The 24,608-nt window shown below is 32.4% G+C and overlaps 1 protein-coding gene across 1 annotated transcript; it reads left to right on the top strand.

Moving 5' to 3' along the window:
* Nucleotides 1-1,602: 1,602 nt before the first annotated feature.
* LOC123696247 (mucin-5AC-like) lies at nt 1,603-22,768 on the top strand. Its single transcript, XM_045642318.1, has 7 exons — nt 1,603-1,695; nt 8,169-8,406; nt 19,238-19,420; nt 19,791-19,985; nt 20,476-21,471; nt 21,808-22,134; nt 22,575-22,768. Exons 1-7 carry the CDS (start codon nt 1,603-1,605, stop codon nt 22,766-22,768), a joined length of 2,226 nt encoding a protein of 741 aa, XP_045498274.1.
* Nucleotides 22,769-24,608: the final 1,840 nt, after the last annotated feature.

The raw sequence follows: 24,608 nt of genomic DNA on the forward strand, positions 1-24,608 counted from the left end.
AATGAAATGAGGCAAAAATCGAATTCGTTCATTCATTAGTTATAAGTGGTGTAACACGACTTTCATTCATAGTATATGTATTTATAGATTTTAAATATTGAATAAATGAAATGTTGGACTAGAGTCTAGACGATGTGGAACACATTGAAATACAATGTGTGTTCGTTATTTTTCGCTCTTTATTTGTCAGTGTACCGAGCTAAAATGAAACTTTAACACTTTTCTACAAAACCCTACATTTCAACAATACCAAAGCTTCTTATCACTTCATAATACAAAATCTTGTTAACAACATTCTTAAAATAACTCGAAATTCCTCGACGTTTCTTTTTCCTCATAAAATAAACGTCTCTTAAAAAAAAACAATGTCATTATAATTTTTAACAAGGCATAACGACGTAAAACCCTGTGGCATCACAATTTTATGATTATGGTATGTTGAGTAACGAAATCCGGTTCTAGAGAACATTTTGTATGTAAATTTTATGTAAAATCACTGTAGTGGGCGTAATGTTTAGTTAAAAATTGTAATTGTATGAGTAATACTTTAATTTACCACAAAAGGCATCTAGATTCTTAGTTACAATGGTAATAATACCTATATTGTTGAATTATTTATTATTTCTTCGTATTGTATATTAATTTATGAATGAATATTGAATAATGCTTCAATAATGGAGTTATAAGATCATGAACATAATTGTTGAGCTTTATCACGCGTTTAATTCTTTTATTTGGAATACAATAAGTAGTTTTTTTATTTACAAACTCAGGTTAAGAAAAACTAAATTTAAAGCAGTCCGTATAATTATGTCACAGGTTGTGCCCCGATAAATTTTAATCACTTTGTGGTTTCCATTTTATCATATTGGTCCTTCGAGTCGGCTTGATGTTACTTAGTGGAAGTAATATTTTAATACAAAAATTATTAACACAAGGAACTATCCAGATTACCAAAGATAAATCCAAAATAGGAAATGCTAGAGAAAGCTATTAAGAAACCCCATTGCGAAAGGTATGCGGTTATGTCATTCAAGATCAATACAAACATACCGCATAACTCGCCCGTGTAAATATGGTTTAGTAATGATACGGGTAGACATGACAGTAATGCAATCAAAGTAGGTAAATAATAGTATTCGTTTAAGTGAAAATATATTACATTGTCCGTCTGATGTACTTGTACTTTTTAATGTTAACGTACCTTATATATAAGAATAAATTTAAACATGAATTTGTCGGAAAACCTAATCAAGTTTTGTTTCTATGTTTTGCTAGGTTAAATTTAATATGATTACAATAAGGTTAACACCATTGTAAGTAAGGATATTCTATGCAGAGACAAATGTGATTTTAAGCTCTAGTCTTTCGAAATTTTTTTATATTGGTACAGTAAATTTACCTTACTTATGTACTATCAAACCTCTTTCTCAGTTATTGAACAACTCGATTCTTTATCCGCCCTGAATTGCCCAAACAAATGATTACACATTAGGAGTACACAAGGTGACCACGCAAACGCTTAGGTCACGTTTAGTATACGAAGTACCAATGATTCAAGGGAGCCAATAATGCTAATTTCCAATTCGAGCCAAGGCTGACATGTCGACACCGCCTTACATGCTGGACAAGTTTAAGATTACCATGCATGATATGGTGTATGTTAGATTGGCTAACTTAGCTCAAATTGCTTTTGTATAAGATTATAATTATAATGATCACCCGTTGCCCTGTTTCGCCCGGTTTGACAAAGATATAAAATCGCCTATGAAACTCCTAAATAGTGTAGCTATCTATAAGTAAAATAATTTTCATGATTTTCCGAAGATAATGCCTTACAAACATACAAGACAATCTCTATATAGTCTCTATAATCTCTACATCTCTATAAAGTGTAAATAAGTACTATAATATTATAGATATAATTTTTGTCTTATTTGGTTGATAATCATTTTATAACCATCTCAAATAATATTAGTAAAGTAGTATTAGAATGCTATTAGAATATGCAAATCAATATTTTGATTACAAACCTATTGTCAGGTGTTTATATGGAATGTAATCTAACTAGTCATTGTTATAATACCTATTTATAAGACCGGATTTCGATATCTCTTTCGTACTCTCAAAGTCGTTCTGTTTTTATGGTATATCTATTGGTATATTTCGTACTCTCAAAGTCGTATTGTTGTTTCTATGCGATTCCTATTAGTATAATACATATCACTTCATAGTATAAAATAAAGTAGCTTTCCTTTGTCTGTATGCTTAGATCTTTAAAACTACGTAACGAATTTGATGCGGTTTTTTTTAACAAATAGTGTGATTCTCGAGGAAGGTTTTAGTACAGAATTTATTAGGTTTTAGACAAAGCGGACGAAGCCGCAGGCGGTAAGCTAGTATTAGTATAAAGGCACGTATACAATAAATATAATTTCTTTGTCGTGTAGTTCAATGTGTCTAAACTTAAAGTCATCGTAATCTTTATGTATTCAAGGCAGAACTCTTTATATAGTAGTTGTTAGTAACTGTACACATCGCAAAAAATATATTACTCAGTTATCCACGTTTTTAAATAAACGGAGTATTGAATGTGACTACACTGTAAATACAGTATACTAAGTACGTGTAAAAAATTAAATAGGTATTATTTGGAGCCACGAAGTCTATTCACGTTTATATTGAAATGTATCAAGTAGGAGTTTCATAAAAAAACGAAGGTTATTCGTAATGTTATGCGGTTTTTTTCTGTAATGAAAAACTGATTTGGTTTATAAACTCGGTAAGGCGACGGATTTAAAATAAACTATGATTAGTATCTACTTCTGAGGATATTATTGCTATTGCATAGCTTCTATCGCGGGCCTTGAGCGTGGGGACCGAATCGAGAAATTCCGTAACGAAAACACCTCACGCTCCCCACTCGGACGGGCGGAGGTGTGGCTTGAAGGCATAGCATGCAATAATAGCTTTACCGCGGCAGTCCCCGAGTGCCACTCGTCGTTTTTTTCTTCTCTACAATGATCTACATCTTCCATGACATTTAAACCTCCTCCTTCCTCATACCCTAGTCATTACCTACGTAAAAAAACGTATTTTCATATTATTATCTTTTTATATTCAAAGTTGTTGACTTTATTTATTTATTTAACCTTCTTTACTCATGTTAGCCATTCGAACAACCCTACCAATAATATATTATCATAATTACGTAACAATATATTGCAAACCAAAAATTACCTCTAAAATAGACATAATAATATACATTAAAAATATACAAAGATCTAACTGCACCTGGCTTTCGTAATGGACCTACAAATTGTAATTTTACTTCGAATATGACCTTTGCTACGAGTAACTCAAGATGATAGAGCTATATATAGTCGTATCACGTAGTTTTACCTCATTTATTATTCTAGATGCTTTTAAAGATCGTTTTAATTCGATGTATACTTGCAGATTGCTAATATTGACCATTGTAACGTTAAAAAGTACATACATGTCAGTCTTTGTTGTTATCATACGGCTATAAAAACGTCGAGTCCTACTAATATTATAAATGTGAGTTTGTGAGGATGTATGTGTGTTTGTTACTCTTTCAGACAAATACTACTGAACCGATTACAATGAAATTTAGCACACATATAGAAGGTAACTTGGATTAACACATAGGATAGGTTTTATCCTGGAAATCCCACGGGAACGGGAACTATGCGGGTTTTTCTTGAAAACGCGGGCAAAGCCGCTGGCGGAAAGCTAGTATTCTATTAAGTTTTACATACTAGTATTATTAAAACGTAATACCTAATTTGTTGTGAAATGAATTGAATATTCGAAATTAATTAAACTGTGAATTTAACGAGCGATTAAATATTGAATACCAATTTATTGTGACAATTTCGTACAGATTATTATTCATGCTGTTTATTTTATTATTCAATACCGTTTATTGGAAATAACGTAAAATACAAGAACTAAACTATCAAATTATCAGACATTGCATTAAAATTAGCATTGACCTAAGAAACGTTGCCAAATATAAAGGCATTATTATTAGCTCCGTACTTAAGAATTGGCGGCATATTTTTAATCTGTTTTTGTAATTATCTGTGGTCATTTACACAGAGTAAACACTTCCTTGCGAGTACGAAGCGGCCAGTTCACCTTGACTACATTCCTATAAAGCCTTAAGACTTGTGACCTACGTACAACCTACAATTGACTTCCCGTGTTTTTGTGAAGCTTCTTTATAGGACAAACCAAAACAATCTCATTAATTCGTTTAACTGAACTATATTTAAAGTTAAAAACATTAAATCATCAACATATACGAGTAATTATATAGTACGTCCGTTTTAATCAATAATAAAAAAATAATATATTGGTAATTTGTAATTACAATCGTTAAAATATGCAAATATAAAGACTAGATTTTAAGAACTATTAAGTAATAGTTTTATATAGAAATAACACCGATTACATTATTATTTGCTAATATCCGAACACAAGGTCATCAAAAAGACTCTTGAATTATGTATGAATCGCGTGGGTTATGTAAGGAACTTAAATTAAATTATTCATAGGCTTGAGTCTATACAAAAACGTCATTGTTATTAATAGATTCTTAAAAACTGATTGATTATAACCTTTTTTGGTTGTCTGAAGAACAAAATCTTCTAGAATAGAATAGTTCGAAACAAGTAGGATCGTAATGGTTTTCCTTTCCACGTCAGAACTTTTGAATCGATTGTGTTGAGTCTTTGCATATAGTTGCTTAGGTTATAGGATATGTTTACATAAAAATAATTTGAGCAGCTAGATGTAAAAGATGTATCTCATCTAATAGTCTACGCGCTAGCCAATCAAACCAGGGTGAACCTTCAGTTAACCCACGCGTTCGCATTGAGATGTCCAAACCCTAGCTATCATCAAGAGAAACCACACAAAAAAAGAGCCAGTCAAAACTTGATAGAGTGAAATATAGAACTAAAACATATAAGGATAATACCAATAAGCTTATGCACAGCCTTGTGAATTTTCGTACAATACCGGTCCATCCCACGTATTTTTATCTTTGAGAACCAACAATCAATGTGTGACGCAACACTTGATAGCTATTGTTGTAAATAATTAACGTATAACTAACTGGTTTGGTGTCAGGAGCAATAATTGCGTTTGATTAATCTTCGTTGACGGAGTAATCGCTTCGTGTTCACCAATTAGGTATAATTGTAGTTGTTGCTTCATGTAGAGGGACTAAAAGTGGGTTCTAAGGTTTAGAAGTATGTATAAGAAACTGACCGCCTCCTTGGTACAGTGGTTGTCGCATGAGCGTAGAACCGAGGGGTCCTGAGTTCGATTCCCGGTGGAGACGAAAAAAAATGTCTCGGTCTGGCAGGACACAGAAGGCACACCTTCTTGTCCCTAAAGAAAAAAATCGATCAGTGAAACCGATGTATGCGTAATACATCTGCCCCTTACCCCACTAGGGGACACGGGACTTCACTTTTATAAGAAACTAGCTACGCTCGGCGGTTTCACCCGCGTAGCTCTGCTTTTGTTGGTCTTAGCGTGATGATATATAGCCTATAGCCTTCCTCGATAAATGGACTATCTAACACCGAAAGAATTTTTCAAATCGGACCAGTAGTTCCCGAGATTAGTGCGTTCAAACAAACAAACAAACAAACTCTTCAACTTTATAATATTAGTATAGATTAAATTACCTAGGTACATTATTCTTTGCTTAGAAGTTAGGACTATGTATATAAAATTAGATAAGAAAAGTACCCGCCATTTTTGATAAAATGTGTCTCAATACGTGTGATTGATTGATATCTGTGTACCGATTCATAATTTAATTTATAATTCGGTTCAAAAAATTCTGAGTAAATGATTACTAGTAGATATCTTTTTATGAACCTTAGCCAACTATACAACGTTTGCTTTTTTATATAGGTAATTAAATTCATTAGTTTCTTAATATAATTATTGGACATATAAGCTCCGATTAAGCTTAATTTATCTAATGACTTCGTAATAACTAATACTAATTAAATATCAATTAATAAATAATCCTCTAAGTATCTATTACTAAATTTATCTAAATGAATCCTAATGTAATTTGATTTATATGATATTTATAACGATTTCGAGAAAAAGAATTCCTCTTTTATAGAGGTACTAGTGGTCAGCCCCGGCTTCGCCCGTGGTACATATTTCGTAATAAAAGGTAGCCTATGTCCTTTCTCGGGTATCAAAATATCTCCATATCAAATTTCATGAAAATTGGTTCAGTAGTTTAGGCGTGATTGAGTAACAGACAGACAGACAGACAGAGTTACTTTCGCATTTATAATATTAGTATGGATTTAAACAATAGTTTTATGATTTGATATATTATAGATAATGAAAATCTTTTAACTCTCAAAAATTTCATACAAATATGTTCCGTAAGACTAAGTACTTATGTAGTAAGAACCATAAAAACCTAACTTTTATAATTATAATAAATAAACAAAGACAATACATAAAAATTCACAATTCACAAAGCATAAAACTCATCGCGTAATAATATATAAAAAGTAATTTTTACATTTGAGTGAATACGGTTTCACAAAGCGTTACATTTTCAAGCTGCCTAGAGTCTAATTAGCTTAGATTGTAGTCAACTGACCGTATGCACTAGGGTTAATGACCGAAGCCTTAAATACCACTAGGGCAAAATATTTTATTTGAGTTATTCTTAGGTAAAAGTACAAATACAGAACCAGGGTTTGTAAAAATGTGTGTATGTATTATTGATGGTTAATGGCTATACCATTTTCAAGTAAATTTATCAAAACGATAGCTCGATTAAGATATAAGTAAGATCTAGCTCGATACTAGCATAGAATATAAAATTCACATCAATAAAAATATTTTTTATGGACTCGAGCTTTAAAACAAGAGCTTATATTTTTAATTTTTTCGATGAAATAAATTCTCAAGAAATGATTCAATGAAATAAACTCCCAAGTTAAAACAATGTAGTAAAAATATAAAAATTAATCGTGCATAATTTTCTAAATAACCATAAATTTAAACATAAACCAACGAAAACGAAGATAACTAAATGAATATTTTAAAATCAAGTTTTCAACACATTCCAAATATATGTATTTACAAGAGCGTTATGTAAATTATGTGAGAGTTTTGTTAAATATTACGCCACTTCGAGATTTTCTTAATAATTAAATTACGTAAAAACATATTTTTAAGTTTAAATACTTTAATAAATCTATACAATTTTGTAACATATTTTTAGTATATATGTGTATCTGTAGTCATAAAAGTGATGTATTATTTTTATCGTACTTCTCTGATCTGAATGAATCTATGAATTTACTGATCTTAATTACTTATAAGTTATAGACCTGTTATTTTTTAATTATAAATATTTTGTAATATACAAGTTATCTATATGTAGTAGTAGTTGATTATTTATATTTTTGTATCATTGTAACGTAAAAAATGTGATTTTATAGAAAAACGTAGTGTATTTCTTGAATAAATTCATATAAAATTGTATATAAAACATATAAATTGCAATAAAGATAAACAAAAAATGAATTTCATTCAGCATTCTTTCATCTAATTAATGTTACAAGTATTAAAAAGCAACTTGTACGACTAGTTTGGAAAATCAGCAACATTTTGATAAATTACTTTGAAATCAGGTTTAATTGCAATACAGTATAAATAAAATATAAACTTCGCCACATAGTTAATATTAGTTTTTTCAAATGAAACCGCAAGGAAACCACAAAGCAAACATGACATAAATTTTCTAGAATTTCGCAGTCGTGATATTTATCCATTACTAACTTATATTTATTATTTAAATTTAACATTTAGATGTGAAAAGATCCGGCATTGAAACTGGTTTGTTATTTCTAAGCTAGGTATTAAATATTTTATAGATTTCAACGTATACGGTAACAATAGTTTTATCGGTACAAATCTATTGTAATTTATGTTCACTATTAATACAAACAATTCGTACAATACCAATCCTATATTTACAAGATAAATTGTAAGGAAGAGCGTTATGAAATTGAATACATCTTGATAAATTACGCAGTCTATTCTCCTAAAGTTACTAAACATCGACTTACCATTTTGTCCAGGCGGCGAGGGAGCGCCGGCCCTTCCTGCGTCGCACGCGGCCCTCCGTGGAAACAACAACAGAATCCTTGGACGTCGAAACAACAACAAACAAGTTCACAAGGCGCGGGAACAACAAATTCAAGAGCCGAAAAACGGAAAAAGATGCGAGTGATAAAGACAAGCCATCGCTGGAGAAACCGACGCGGAGTGAGAAACCGCAGCGCTCGTTCGTACGCCGCCGGCCTGGTGGGGCAAGCTGTAAGTTACATTCACATTTATTGGCACACAATTATATACCTTACACACTTGAACACCATACAATAGACACCCAAATTCCTTTGCAGAACAGATCACGATAGTATATTAATTGGTAGAATGTATAGCTACGGCGCAATTTAGATTTTGCCGTTGTATCCATTGTATCAATGTGATTACTATGCCCTTGTTATGGACACGTAGTGGATTGACTTAGAAGTATGTTGATCTAATGATTACACGATAGTGACTCATTTGATTGACTATGAAAAGGCAATTAGTATACCCATGGATATATCAAATGGTATATAAAGCTTTTCTAAAGTTTCCTTTCAGAAATCGAGAGGTCGCGCACTATGCTTATTTAGATATCCTCTTCTAAGATTAAAGGCATAGACATAATTTAAATTTGACTGGATGTTCAAGCACTAGTAGGTATTTTGAGTTCCACGACCAACAAGATCAAAACAGATTGTTTATAACAACTTTTCATATTCTGGTTGAGAAGCTCGCACGCAAATTATTTGATAGGATATTACAGATTTTACGAAACCATTTAGGGAGACAGGTGTATTGTGATTCATTTGTCGTGAGCTAATATATTCTGATACTGATCCTGATTATGTTGATTTAAATAGTTTGGCGACCACATAGACAAAATAATTCAAAAGCTCTTTTGAAATAACTCTACATTTGAAATTAAGTTCAAAATCAATTATGACTCATTAAGCTCATGGTCATGACATCGCTATGGTAAAGGAAAAGATAAATTTTCTTTCCTACCTTGCGACAATTTTGTAATTAAAACTCCTGAAAAATAAAATTAAATAAAACTAAATCAGTTTAATAGTTTGTTATAAATAGTGTTCAAACAACCTTAACGAACAACCTCAGCCCGTAGCATGACTAATTCGCTTTGAAAGTTATTTTATGGACCATGAAAATTATAGGTCTCACTTGACATCGTTCGAGTGAAAACGAGGGAAAATTATTTTTTGGGGTTTTTAGTTTCATGTCAATTTTTTCACCAATCCATTAACTATTTCAAAATACTGTAATGCATTGGATCAATATGACTATTACAAAGAAACAGGGAAAGTGTTTTGAAGAAGAGAAGAAGAAGACGAAGGATATGTATTGATAATAGTTTTTTATGAGTAGATAATAATTATATCGAATGATGCAGTTTTCTCATTCAAGTATACTTATATATATATACTTGCATCATTCCATCAAACAAGCATATTAAAAGTGTATTTTACTTAACACATCCTTAAAGAGATCCTCAGTCTCAAGCCAATACAAAAAATAACAAGAAAACGCGAAATCATTGCACAATTCGTCCTTACGATCCGACCTCTCCTATATTATTACAGTTCATTTATATCCCTTATGAATCGACCGTGACAATGTTTACTCGTGACCTTACCTTATAAGTTTGTAAACACGCATGGATTATCACGTGGTTATATGTTGTATTGTAGGTCTATATAATATTATATTGTTGTACTAGCTTACTTTGCTTTGCTTGCTTTGTCTAAAACCTAATAAATTATATACTAAAACCTGCCTCTTGAATCACTCTATCTTTAAAAAAAACTGCATCAAAATCCGTTGCGTAGTTTTAAAGATTTAAGCGTAAAAAGGGACATAGGGACGAAAAAGTGACTTTGTTTGATACTATGTAATGATGATGTTTTTTCTTTACTCTCATAGTTCGATAGCCCACATAACTCAGTGCAAGAGGCAAACGCAAAATGCAATAGAGAAGCTTTTTGTACTACAATTATATATTTTGAGCTTTTCTTATATCTTGACTACACTGTGACAATTTTTTGAACAATATCAGCAATATCTAGGCAAGATCAGGCACAAGACCTTATGGAGACCTTACAAGACCTTACAGCTATAAAAATGCAATCTGCAAAATACCATAATTATATGCTCAGAACCAATAATTATTTGTTCAAAAGTATAAAGTCAAACATGTTAATAATCCCCATCAAAAAAGGATCTCATTGGACATCATTGTCCTCTGTCGAGGTCGTCAAGATCACAAGATGTTAGCATCTTGACGACCGCACAGAACAAGTTTATTTTCACACCTGTTTCACATCCTTTTCACTCTTTAACGGCCGGATGGATGAATTTTAATATCCTGAGTGTGTCAATTATAAACCTGAGACTGTTTTTATTGCACATCTAACGATGTAATTATTAATAATAATATAAATTCTTGTTTTAAGTCGATTAATTGCTTGTTTTCAAAATTGAAAAAAAATTGTTATGACCAGCGATCTAGAAAATATTATATACCAAAAATTTGTAACATGTACCCGATTTTACTAGACGATAATAAATTAAAAATAGGATCTGTAAAGAGTAAATTAAAAAAATACATTTTGTCAAATATCTAGTACTAGCTTTCCGCCCGCGGCTTCGCCCGCGTTGGCTGAAACTTAACATAATATAGATTATTTATACTGAAACCTTCATCTTGAATCACTCTAACAGTTGAAGAAAAACAAAACTGCATCAAAATCCGTTGCTTAGTTTTATAGATTTAAGTATACATAGGTACAGAGAAATGTGACTTTGTTTTATACTATGTAGACTTTGTTTTATACTATGTATGTCATTTATAGCGGTATTTAAGTGTTTGTTTATCAACTAATTTGGCAATGTATAACCCAGGGTAATCTATAATAAGTAGGAGCGCATCGCCAACAAACTGTTTTACAGTTTGGCGAAAATTTGTTAAGGTTATATAGTGTTAAAATATATAGTGTAAATTAATAAATAAAAAAAAAAAAAGTTTATGAAATAAATATCAATAATTTTAAATTAATTCCACATAATAATAGCATACGAATAAAATAAGCATAAGACTATATGACATGATTGATACAACCTTCATTCAATATTTCAATTATAAAACACATTTGAAACCAATTACTTCAACCATTACGGGAAGACATAAGTAATGAGAATTTTTGATGATGGCAATATATCATGCCCCTCGCTCAGTTCTCACGAACGTTTACGCATTTGGCAACACTTGCAACATTTTGGTTTACTGTCACACACCATGAATTATACAGTAGCGTCTGATACTCGATTTTAGATTAAATATTCTGTTTATAATTATGTAACTGTTTAAATATTTGCTAACACATATTTTTTCACAATTTATAGGTAATAAAGATAAAAAAAAACTAGCTAATGAATCAAATTATTACAGGCCAACACAGCTTGCAATATTACACTTCTAGACCTAGGAATTTTCCCTTCATTTCATCTTTAAAATTCCAAATTGTCAGTCGAAGAAAGATGGTCGCCGGTCTATTGATATAAATTATTTAAATTATTCATACAAAGATGCTTTTATTTATTAATAAATTACAATATCTTCTAAACCAATCACTATCATCTGCCCTTTGTGACCTTTATTCAATACAATTTATATTGGTTAGTGTGGAATGGTTCGGTTGGAATTAGGTAATACAAGCTTTTACATTCTAATTTACGATATTCCTAAATCCGATAACCTTTGCTCCCGATCTTATCAAAATTACGATCTACAGTTAGTAAATTATAATTTGTGTTTCTTTCTTAAATAAATATTCTCGGGGACATTTAGAAAATAATTTATTGTATTATAAAGTGTCGTTATGCTATGAAATCTTATCTTTATTATTTCCATCTACAAAAACATAACGTTTGTATAAAATAAAAGAATTTACTTAAATCAATTTCAAATAGCGATATTTAAAAATCGATACGGAAATTATTTAAACGAAATACTCCAGTATTCATAGAATGCGGTAAAATCTATTAAAAAAAAATGTTAGTATAAATATGCCGCGTATTTAGACAAGGAATGTAGGTAGTTACATAAAAATCTATTGGTGTTTTTCAAGATTCTATTTTTAGTATTACCGCGTTTTCATTAAAATATTTTTTTTTTTTATATTTTACATGTTATATTCAGAACTTGTGTTTGATCGATTTTATTTTCGTGACAAGTAGTTATAAAAAAACCTTTATTAAAGTAATATTAACATTAAAAACTGTTGATTCAGTGTATTATTTAGGCTTGATATCAAATTATACATGTTATTTATGCTTTTCAATAATCTTATATATAAAAATGAATCGCAAAATGTGTTGGTAAGCGCATAACTCGAGAACGGCTGAACCGATTTCGATAATTCTTTTTTTATTATATTCCTTGAAGTACCAGGATGGATCTTATGTAGAGAAAACGTAAACATGTACCATGGGCGAAGCCGGGGCGGACCGCTAGGTTTTCTCATAAAAATTGGAGTCTTTCAATTTTTTTTTACTAGATATACGTAAAAAATACTATTTAATATCGATAGTTTATACATAAACAAAAGGTTCAACATAACTGAAATACCGCTTCTTTGAAACTTTAACTTAGATCTACACTTAACACTAGAGGTCGGCTCGCCCAGTGAAAGCAACCAGTTGTAGTCAACTTTCTTCCATAGTTATATAACAGTTACATTTATGACAGTTTTTACATATTATGTAAGTATCGTAACATGTTCTTGTGCTCTAGAATCGATGGATAATTGCTAAAATATTTACACGCAATGCCCTACTTTGGTTCCATGAAAAAGAATGGTACTTTGTTTACAAAAGAAAAGAAGCCTATTGTTGACTGTCGTTAATTTAAGTGAAGGAAATAGGAGGTAAAATTTTAAACGGCGGTTGTATAAAACTTTTAGCACTTAGCCTTTTATAAAGATAGAGTACCTAGGTTGTTAGTTTAAATGAATGAAATAGAAAGTATTTATCATTGCAATGTTGGATGTCTTAAATTTCAATTTGTGAACTAAGCTTTAAAATTGTTATCTTTAACATTCATCATTTTTTCTAAAGAGGTCATTGCCTCAAATTTTGATATTTGATAACAATCACAATGAAATTAGTATATGCAATTTAAAATGTTCGTTATGGCATGTTTATAGGCACGTAATAAATGCCTTTAATAACTAAAGATTGCTCAAAAATAGATAAACACACGCCAAAACATGTCGCAAATAATTATGACCAACCGTGAGAATGACCTATTTTTCGTTACTACCGGTACGTTTTGTACCGCTGACGCATGTCTCATTTTCTCTTGGGAAAATTTCACAGTAAAAAACACATAAAATATTTAGTACTATATAAAATATTTAGATATAATAAGAAGGGTTGGAAAGCTAAGTCTCTGCTACAATATTATGTATACCAAAAGTACTTATTTATTGATGTTAAAATTATTAGTTTAAAAAAAATTAAAATAGGCTTTAATTATACTCACCGAAGTTTGAATTAAATCTGTCTGTTAAAGTACGTTTAAATAGAGTCTAAAGTAGTCGGTTACATACACGCATATAAAACTTACTACGACTCTATTTTATAAAAAAAATTAACCCAAATTGTTTAATATTCAATGTCGTAAAATGTTTCTATTAAAACCATAAAGTGGAAACAGCAAACTGCCACTGTCAATATACTTAGTCTAACATAACAGCTACTATTAGAATCATTATATGCTGCATGCTCCAATTTAGCGTTGCTACACGAATGTTGCGAAACGCCGTGAAAGAAATTGGAGCGAACTACAGTCGATAACATTATGGTGTTGTTGTGTGACATGTGCAATAAGTTTATAATTAACTGTTTGATAGCGTGAAGCTATTCGCTAATCTCTTTTAATGGTTGACCTTCATGCTGTACCTCATAAAGAGTTAACAATTTCGCCATCAATTCTTATTCTCTTCATATTTGTACATTATGATATATTGTTTTTCAATCTCTTTGAATAAAGGATTAAAGATACGTGTACAAATCATAAGATGTCCAATTTAACAACGAATTCCTTACCGCAACCAAATCCTTCGATGAAGCTTACATTGATAAGCTTTTAGCTCAAAGCTTATGTCGTGTAAACTTCACATTGTCTAACGAGAGGCGTTCGTCATAATTTTTATTTCCATCCCCTATTTTGTCCCTTTTATTTTCACCACAAAATATGGTTAGATCATACGATATCCGATTTGTGCAACAATAGAATGGTAACATTTAAACGCAAGTTATCTATGTTCACTGAAAATACAAACGTTTAAATTTTCAATCATTTCCTGTAGCATTGTAGGTAAAGTTACTATCTATAGTACTTTAAAAATAACAATCTAATAAGTTTACTTAAATAAAACTAACATTATAGTATGCAAAATCAATGCGCTTTCACAATTCCAAGTAATGAAGTTACTTCATTCCCTATTAATTTCTAATATACATTGTCTGAACAATTTCACATACCTATTTATTCCCACCTCGAAATCTTATTGAATAGTTTTTCTTAACAATTACCTTTTTTCATTCAATTATCACCTGATTGTTGTTCTATTGCTTGTGTTTATAATTACCATATAGAGTCATAACTTTATTGTTTTGTTTATTTTCTGTTCCCATATATTTTCTAATTAGAATGGAATTTTGATAACGATAACAATGAAAACATAGAAAGATTTAATCGCAATAGTTGTTGCGTTCGTGCTTTTTGACGATGTAATTTTCAATACGAATCAAAGTGAAATAATTTAATATAAATTATGGTTAATAATTGGTAATTATAAGGCTTATTTTATTGAAATCTAATCAGCTCACTCAGACGTGTCCAGTGTTCAACAGAATTATATTAGAATGTTGAAAGTAAATACATATTTGCATACCTTGCCTTGCCATACCTACATCATCATCATCATCAATACATATAATAAAATTCTAGAAAAGTCGTGTCTGTACAATCAAAATATATAAAAAAAAATTATCATCAATACATATAATAAAATTCTAGAAAAGTCGTGTCTGTACAATCAAAATATATAAAAAAAAATTAGCAGGTGCTATTATTAAATCGATCCCAAACCCAAAACTGTAGTTAAAAAATTTTTTGTCTGTTTGTCTGTTTGTCTGTTTGTCTGTTTGTCTGTATGTTCGTGCACGCTAATCTCAGAAACGGCTTATCCGATTAAGATGCGGTTTTCACTAATATATTGTGGTAATCTTCATTTAACATTTAGTGTTTATTTCATGTCAATCGGTTCGTAAATAAAAAAGTTATGACCATTTAAGTATTCACGGCGAACATTTGCTAAGGCATTCTATACACTGTACGATAAAACGTAAGTTATCTGTTACAATTATTATTCCTGTAAATGTCCAAGTGATCATATCGAAAGTGCCCAAGGGTGGGGGGGGGGTTGGTCAAATTAGAATTATTCTTACTTCTAGGTAAATTTTATACATAAAATGTCCTTTAAATTATGTCGTATTATATTTTTAACCCCCGACGCAAAAAGATGGGTGATAAGTGTTTGACCGCTACGTGTGTCTGTGTGTGTGTGTGTCTGTTTGTGCCACCGTAGCTCGCTAACAGGTAATCCGAATTAGATGCGGTTTTTTTAGTTAGGCAGCATATTTTCCGACGCTGGTTCTTTGATAAAGTGTATCAAAATCGGTTCATCCATTTATTATACCTAGGTATATTATTATAGGGGTAAATGTGGGAATGAAAAAAACGAAAGTTGTCAAATATAAGTACCTAAGTGATATATTAAATGAAAGTGAACGACCTATCAGTAACAAATCGGTTCATCCATTTATTTAATACTAGATTTCCGCCCGCGGCTTCGCCCGCGTTTGCAAAGGAAAACCCGCATAGTTCCCGTTCCCGTGGGATGTCCGGGATAAAAACTATCCTATGTGTTAATCCAAGTTACCCTCTATATGTGTGCTAAATTTCATTGTAATCGGTTCAGTAGTTTTTACGTGAAAGAGTAACAAACATCCATACATCCACACATCCATACATCCATACATCCATACAAACTTTCTCCTTTATAATATATTTTTAATTTTTAATTTTAATTTTTAATATAGGTATAAAAGTGGTAATAAAAAAATGAATTTGTCAAAAATATACTCAAGTGACATATCATATGAAAGGGCATGACGTGTAAAGTTTAATTAGACATGTTTTATCAAAATCGGTTCATCCATTTATTATACCTTTTTATGGGTAAAAGTGGGAATGAAAAAAAACGAATGTTGTCAAATATACCCAAGTGACATATCAAATAAAAGTGCATAGCGGGTGAAGTACACTTAGTTATATTTTTATCCAATTCGGTTTATCCATTTATTAGATTACAGCGGTAAAAGTGGGAATGAATAATGTGGTCAAATATAATATACTCAAGCGGCATATCAAAATATGAAAGGGCAACGTGTGAATTACAATTAGTCATATTTTATCGAAATCGGTTCATCCGTTTATTACATTTAGGGCTTTTTAGGGGTGACAGTGGGGATAAATAAACCAAATGGAGCATCAAACTACAGGATATGACGTGTACATATAGGTACAATTAGATATGGTTTACATCAAAATCGGTTCTGCCATTTACTAGGGATGGAAAGGGAAGGGTTGAAAGTCTGTGAAAGAAGAGGGGATATGGGAGCGAGAGGATAGCCACACCCTGGAAATTTTGAACTCTACTCAAAGCTACATAGGCCTGGCCCTTGGCAATATTTTTTCCTAAGTATACCACTTCTTTTGCCACTGTGGTCCATTACAATTTGTGCACGGTTACGGCCCAACTTAAAAGATGTCAAGGAGCAACAAACTTATAGATATCAATATGATGTAGGAATGTAATATGGAGGTAGAGGTAGGTCTCGCTCACTTGAAAATATTACATGAAAATAAGAAACCGAAAGGAATAAATAATTATTTTACAAACTTCCCGACGATCTTTAAAATTAAGTACCATATTATATGTATTTTGATAATGAGGTATATTATGATGATGTTGGCATGGCAGCCCCGATGACTTTGTTTTTTTTTTTATAAATATTTAAAATGGTATTTATTTTTAAAAATCTTCGGGAAGTTTGTGAAATTATTTATTCCTTTTTCTATGCATGCACTTTTCTTCGTAGCGCTGTTTTTTTTTTATTTAATTTTTATTGCACGGTCTAAACGGTTTAGTTACTACCTACAGGCGTGAGACAGGATTCAGGAAAGATCTGATTTGGATTTTGTGCTGGATTTGATAAAAACTGAGTATCGATTAAGCTGATCAGTTGCTGCACGATACATAGTTAAAAACATCCATACAAGGAAGGAAGGAAAAGAAATTTGCTCCCCTCCCCCCTGGTGCCTAAAAATAATCTATACATATTATAATAAATCTGTAGAAGGGTCAATTCTGTACATTGAAAATATTGAAAAAATAACTAGCAGGGGGTGTTACTGGATCGATACCAAACGCAAATATGTGATTAAAAAAATTTTTGTCTGTCTGTCTGTCTGTATGTGAAGACATCACGTGAAAACTACCGGTTCGATTTCGATGAAACTTGGTATAATTATACCTTATTATCCTGGGCGTAAAATAGGATACTTTTTATCCTGGAAAAATACGTAGAAAAAAAATTAATCTCAATTTTTCAGTTATCCATAGACGTTGTTCTGTAGTAGGTACCGCGAACACACGTTGCGTATTATTATAGACCTAGCCGTATTTGGGTCCAATAGATATTTATAAGATGTCATTGTCCGAGTTACTCAAAATGGAGAAATAAACCATCCACGCAAAGACCGACATTCGCGCGGACGGAGTCGCGGGCGGAAGCTAGTATGACATAATTTAAAAGAAATTTTACGTAGAAAATTAATAAGGCATTTTTTTGTATTGTTTAGCTCAGTTTAGTAATAAATTTTACTTACAGTTCTTTTAATTATTTATGGTAGTCTGTGTTTACTCAATAATTTAAAATAAGTAGTAACTACTATGCAGTCACTATTCCACGCGGACGAAGTCGCGGGCACAGCTAGTCTACTATATAAAAATAAGTCGGGTTTTCCTTCCTGACGCTATAACTCCAGAATGAACGAACCGATTTCCACGGTTTTGCATTCGTTGGAAAGGTCTCGGGCTCCGTGAGGTTTATAGCAAAGAAAAGATGTCTCTGGTGGCGAAACGGAGTTCGCCCGGTTTGCTAGTCTTTACTAATATTCTCTTTTAAAGATGACGCTAGTTGGAACTTTATATTGCTATGAAACAGCCCTATTTTAGGACAATCTATACAGCTTCTGTTTCACTTGTTCTACATTGTTTATGCGACAAAACTCAAAATTATCCTTCTCCTAGCTAACCCTAATTTCAGGGAATATCAATACGCACATCTATAAACTTTGTCGTCATTAGTGTCTATTTCTAAATGCATTCGTCTCAACTCTCAAAGATCGTGATGCACAATCCAATGCATTAGGACACTCGTTTCCCGTTGTTTACCGCTTCGAGTGTTTCCAACAATCATTGGTGAAGGTATCCATTGTACATCAGACAGAATAACGCGGAAGGTTACCAAATAATGAAAATGTATTGTTTACTCAACTGCGTGCGTTATGTTAGGAAGTCGTTATGACGATTTATTAGTTGTAACTTAATGGAGATAATTAAAGTAATGAATGTGTAGAAATAACGTCGTATTATTTAATTGCATATTTGCGTTGAAATTAATTTATTATAATGGATGGAAATAGATGATGTTAGAAGAAAGTCAAATAAAAAATAAATTAGTTAAAAAAGTTACATAATTAATAGTATACAAATTCTGGATGATAGAAGGACTTCCTTTAGACTATTGTTAGGTAAATAATAATAACCATTTTTTTTTAAATTTCAAAGACAATACAGTCTATTTTGTATTTGAGTATCTTCTTAAGCTTCGATAATTTTCCCAGCTACTACCACTACGACCGCTTCAGTACAAACTTCATCAACAACGGTCGCGCCATCACGTAGACCCTTCCGTGTCGCCAGCCGCAGACGACCTTTCACTCCTTCTACCACCAGTACCACCACCACCACGCAAGCTACCACGCAAGTGTTGGAAAGCGAGGAGTCTTTGCAGGAGATTGATACAGGTAAATAGAAGAGGATGAAGATATAGAATTAAAATGGAGAAGATGATGTAGTTACAGAATATGGTTCTGTACCTATTAGTAGACCTGTTCTGAACCTGAACTTAGTTTTATCATGGTTCAATTTACGAAACCGGCAAACTTGAGGAAATTTTAAATTGTAGGTTTCTGAATAGAAAATATATATAATAATTTCATTTTAGCTTTTCTTATTTTGAACTTTAATCTTAGCAGCTTAATGAATTCTTTGTTTTCTGGCTCGATTATGTTTTCTGTTCTACGAAAACAATCATATTTTGAATAAAGAAAAGGCTGCATACCAGTTTTTTCTTTTTTTAAGTATGTGTTGTCATTTTAATCTATCTCTCCCCAGACACATTCGAAGACCCCTCCCTAATCCAGCCCACTACCCAGAACTCGACCCTCCAATACCGTCGCCCGCTTCAACTGCCCCGCGCGGACCAGAACCCCGCCGCCAGTACTGATGATGCGAGCGAGAGACAGAGCAAGAAGTACAGCGCCAGCTTCCGCAACCAGATCGATGGCACTGAGAGGAGTGTCGCTGATGGTAAGTTTAGAGCAGGATTAGGGCTCCGTGCAGACAGAGAGCGTTCTGCGTTCCGCGTTCTGCGTTCTGTGTTCTTTGTGATGCGAAGGATCTATAGCGCCGGCGCACACAGAACGCAGTCAGACCGCGGCGCTGCGCCATAGATCCTTCACATCACAAAGAACGCGGAACGCAGAACGCTCTCTGTCTGCACGGAGCCTAGGTTGGTGCTGATGACGTGTGTCGTGGGCTGCTAATGATAATGAATGATTTCCTAAATTACATTTAAGTTGGAGGACAACTTGTAAACGAGAGCTGATATATGTATCAATTATGGAATGGAATGTGCAAGCCATACTAACAATATAAACATTGAGTGCACCGTTACAAATAATAAAGTTGACTTAAATTTATGGTACAAATGTCCAAATAAGTACATTAACACAATAGTTACGATAATACACTTTTATTCCAAAGTCTTCAATGATTTCAACTTCCCCTTTACTTCCAGATTACAACTCCGAAACGGCTGTAGCTTTAGCAGCGCACCAACTCCTCGCAGCACCGGTACCAATAGTGCCAGATTATGAAGAACCAAAAACGACACGAAAGCCAAAAACCACACAAACAATCGTTGACTATAAATACACAAGCCCGTATTACACTGAAGACTATAAAAATCAGGACTTCACCGAAGAATACTATAGAACAACAAACATTCCCACTAGACAAGGCTTCGTAGAAACATCAACTCCCTTCTACCAATCTGAAATATCCTCCACATATTTCACAGACACAAGGATACCTTCTACAGAATCTACGAGCACTAGATCAAGAACGACATACACAAACACACCAGACACTTACACTAACACCAGACAAAACACAGACTACACAAACACCAGACCAAACACAGACTACACAGACACCAGAACATACACAACTCCTGAAGCTTTCAATACAAGAACTACATACAGTAACACACCAGAGACCTTCACAAGAACGACATACAATACCCCAGAAGCTTTCACCAGAACTAGAACATACGCCAACCCTCCTAGACCTTCAGGAGTTTCAATAACAGTAGGGTCAGAAAATTTTGGAGACTCCACAGCTAAATTTTCATATGATACTTTCCCATCTACTACCTTTAGTGATTTTGAAACTAGAGTAACTAGACCTAGACTATCTACTACAATAAGTCCTACAGTTAGTGACATAAATGTACCAACAGCTAGATTCACTACGGGAGCTTCAAGCTATCCTTCGACAGTTGCCAATAAATTCCCAAGACCAGCTGGATTTTCTCCCAATTTAGTGAGCCTAGGCTTTGAAACTGATGGTCAGTCGACGTTAAGATTGGATTCGAACCCTGGACCATCTACTGCGAGATACTTTGGGTCCAGTTCGAAGGTTCCAGTTTCTACTGAGAATGGTCCAAGTCAGGAACCTTCGTACTTTACGAGAGAATACCTTCTGGAGTCCCCTGTGACTAAAGCTTATGATGGTAAGTTTATTATAAATTGAATTTTACTTTGAAATTATATTATTATGTTTAATTAAAATCGTTTTTTACGTGAGACACGAACCAATCAAAAATAATTAGGCTATAATATATATATCATAACGTTAAGACCAACAGGAGCGGAGCACTGCGGGTAAAACCGCGGAGCACAGCTAGTCGTAGATAACTATTTAACTATTGCAGAATTAAGAATATAAATAATTATCCACCATTGGTTCTTCAACATTAGTATATTTTACATGCTATTGCTCAATATCACATAGTTTATTCAATAAAAAACAAAGAAATCATGAATTCAATTCAAAATTTATCTTCCAGATGAATACCAATACCTATCTCCAATAACGACACCCCAAACAACAACCAGAAAGCCTCCAAGGAGGAAAACAGTCTACAGAAGGATTTCCACACCCCGACCCACCTCACCTTTAGTCCCAGAAACTATTAAACCGAGACAAACTACAAGAAAACCTTTCGAAAAAATACCAGTTACTGAAAAAGATACTAAAGAGATAGTAAAGAATACAAAAGTAGACATTCCTAATAGAATCAAGCCAATATCCGATTACGATTATTATGATGATAATCAAGAGAAGATTGGAGTCAAATATGAGAAAGAGAACCAAGTCTTTATAGACAGCAAAGGTAAGAATATGAATATAATGACCCAATAACGCTCTAGGTTAACAAATTTTCTTCTTCTAAATAAATAACACTCACGAAAATTTCAAAAGAAATTGCAAACTTATTTAAATCCTTATCTTTTAACATACTCTCACAAAAAATCTTGAAAAAAAAACAATCAATGTTTATACTTCCATTTATTACAACAGTGCTTTGCAAACTAAATTATTTTTGAAGTGAAACTTCTTTCGTTCTGAGAGTAAAACTTCAAGGTCAGCCATGACGCGACCGTCACGTCATGGAGTAAGGCGACGATTTTAGTTTCTTTGAATCTTGCTAAAGAAGTTTCACTTCTGACACGTGTACTCGGCAGACACGCTATTTTCTTGTATTTTTAACCTTTAATTATATTAACCATATTTTTACCTAATCCATTTTAAATATAAATATTTTTTCCCCAGGTAACATAGAATGTCTCGACATCGGCAACTTCGCACACCCGACGTCTTGTAAGAAGTTCATATCTTGTGCTCGAATCCGCGGTGGTTCAGTGCTTGGTTGGGAATATATCTGTCCCAAAGGTCTCTCGTTCGATCCCGTTGGAGGCATTTGTAATTGGTCCGCGGGGTTGGGATGTCAGGAGAAAGATATTTAAATAAAATTGTTTTTTTTTTCAATCAATAATAACAACAAAACAATCGATACAATAATGTTAAAAAATGTCTAGTGTGCTTGTAAAATTATGTTGAAACGAAATATTTAAGCGAAATCAAGCTTTTTTGGTGTTGAAAACGCACCTAAATTGATATTAATGATCGACACACAGTTCGTTAAAAATTTAAAAATGTTGAATAACGAAATCATTTGACATTTTTGACAAATTTGAATTGACAAGATCTCTTTGACGTGTTATTTTGTTGACAGAGGGCGCCAATGAATAAGGAATCACATTCCTTAGTCATTGGAGGGCGCTGTAATAAAATAATGTTGCCCTGTGAAATTATATTGTTGTAATTTGTACTTAAAATTCTTTGTAATATAATCTATCCTTGTGATATTCCCACAGAACAGTAAGAACATAATAGAAGTGCTATAATGTCATCATTAGTATGAAAACCAGTGTCGCCAAACCCACACATTTAAACCGATAGTTATACAGTACACTACAAGTAAACTATGCCTTTGATTGGACAGCTTAATTTGAGTAAAAACTGACTTAGGTTATAAATTCAGCATTTCAATATGTACCCTAACGAACCAAGTTACGGTTTATTTTAGTATAACATCCCTAGGTATATTAGCTGTTTTGTTTCTCTTTGCTCAGAAATTCCAAATTCGAAAACATTCAGCTATTCCACAACAGATGGCGTTGGTTTTCAATACATATAACTTTGAACCTCTACACATAAAGATAAGGTTGAAATTTGTGTCACTGTAAATTAATGACATTAACTTGACATTAACCTGATGCTATGATCTAAGGGATGTCAGCCTTGTTATCGATAATTCACAAATAAATATATTTTTGTGCATTTTTTTTTCTTTCTATTATATGAGTATAGGATAATGTGTCACATTTTGGAGTATGTTTATTACTACTAAGTACGTCTTTTCATATTATTATATTTAAATAAAAAACGGAATAGAATAGTATAAATCTATATTTACAAAACAAACAGAAAATATGCATTTTTTTAAATCTTGGAACTGCCGTAGGTTTGATGTATCGGTGGCCTTTGTTAGACTGCTTATTGCTGTTCGGCATCCAGTTAACTCGTCACGTTGCATTTATTATCCATTTCTCTTTTAAATTAGGCTCTTTCGAAAATCTATAAATAAATAGGACAAATGAAAGCTAAGGAAAAATAGAATAAAATTTAATATTTAAAATGTTTGTCTTTTCTAAAGTATCGATACTGTCGATATGCGCCACATGCATCACTAATCCGACATTCGTTTGTTTATTTCAATAATATTCCAGAAAGTCTTGTTTGCTGTTCAATCTATATTAGTACTTATTTAATATGGATTAAGGTTCATTTTGACTTAATATTTTTATAAATTTTTGACAAATTACGACAAGCGAAGTTGTAACTTAAAATATATTTAAAATCAATTAAAATAAGACTTACCGATGGTATGAAATGCCTCGATTGCTGATATTATTTCGTCTGCTATCATTTTTCCACTCTAATACCGAACAACACACTCTAAATAATGAATAAATATGGAAATAAGGTTTGACAGTTGACAACCGACTCGAATATTTTTCTGCGCACAACTGAGAGCGAGTTAGGTGATCTTACCTTACTAGTGACACGTGGGCCACGCCCACATCGCACTTCTATTATGTTCTTACTGTTCTGTGGATATTCCGGACTGATGTTATCCATTCTTTCCAATTTATAAGAAAAATGTACTTACAAAATACGTTAAGTGTGTTGGAAAAGCAACTTTCTTTTGTAATGTAAATTTTTAAGATTATCTGATTTTTA

The sequence above is a fragment of the Colias croceus genome, chromosome 12 (genome assembly GCF_905220415.1).
Source record: "Colias croceus chromosome 12, ilColCroc2.1".
Taxonomy (NCBI): Eukaryota; Metazoa; Arthropoda; class Insecta; order Lepidoptera; family Pieridae; genus Colias; species Colias croceus.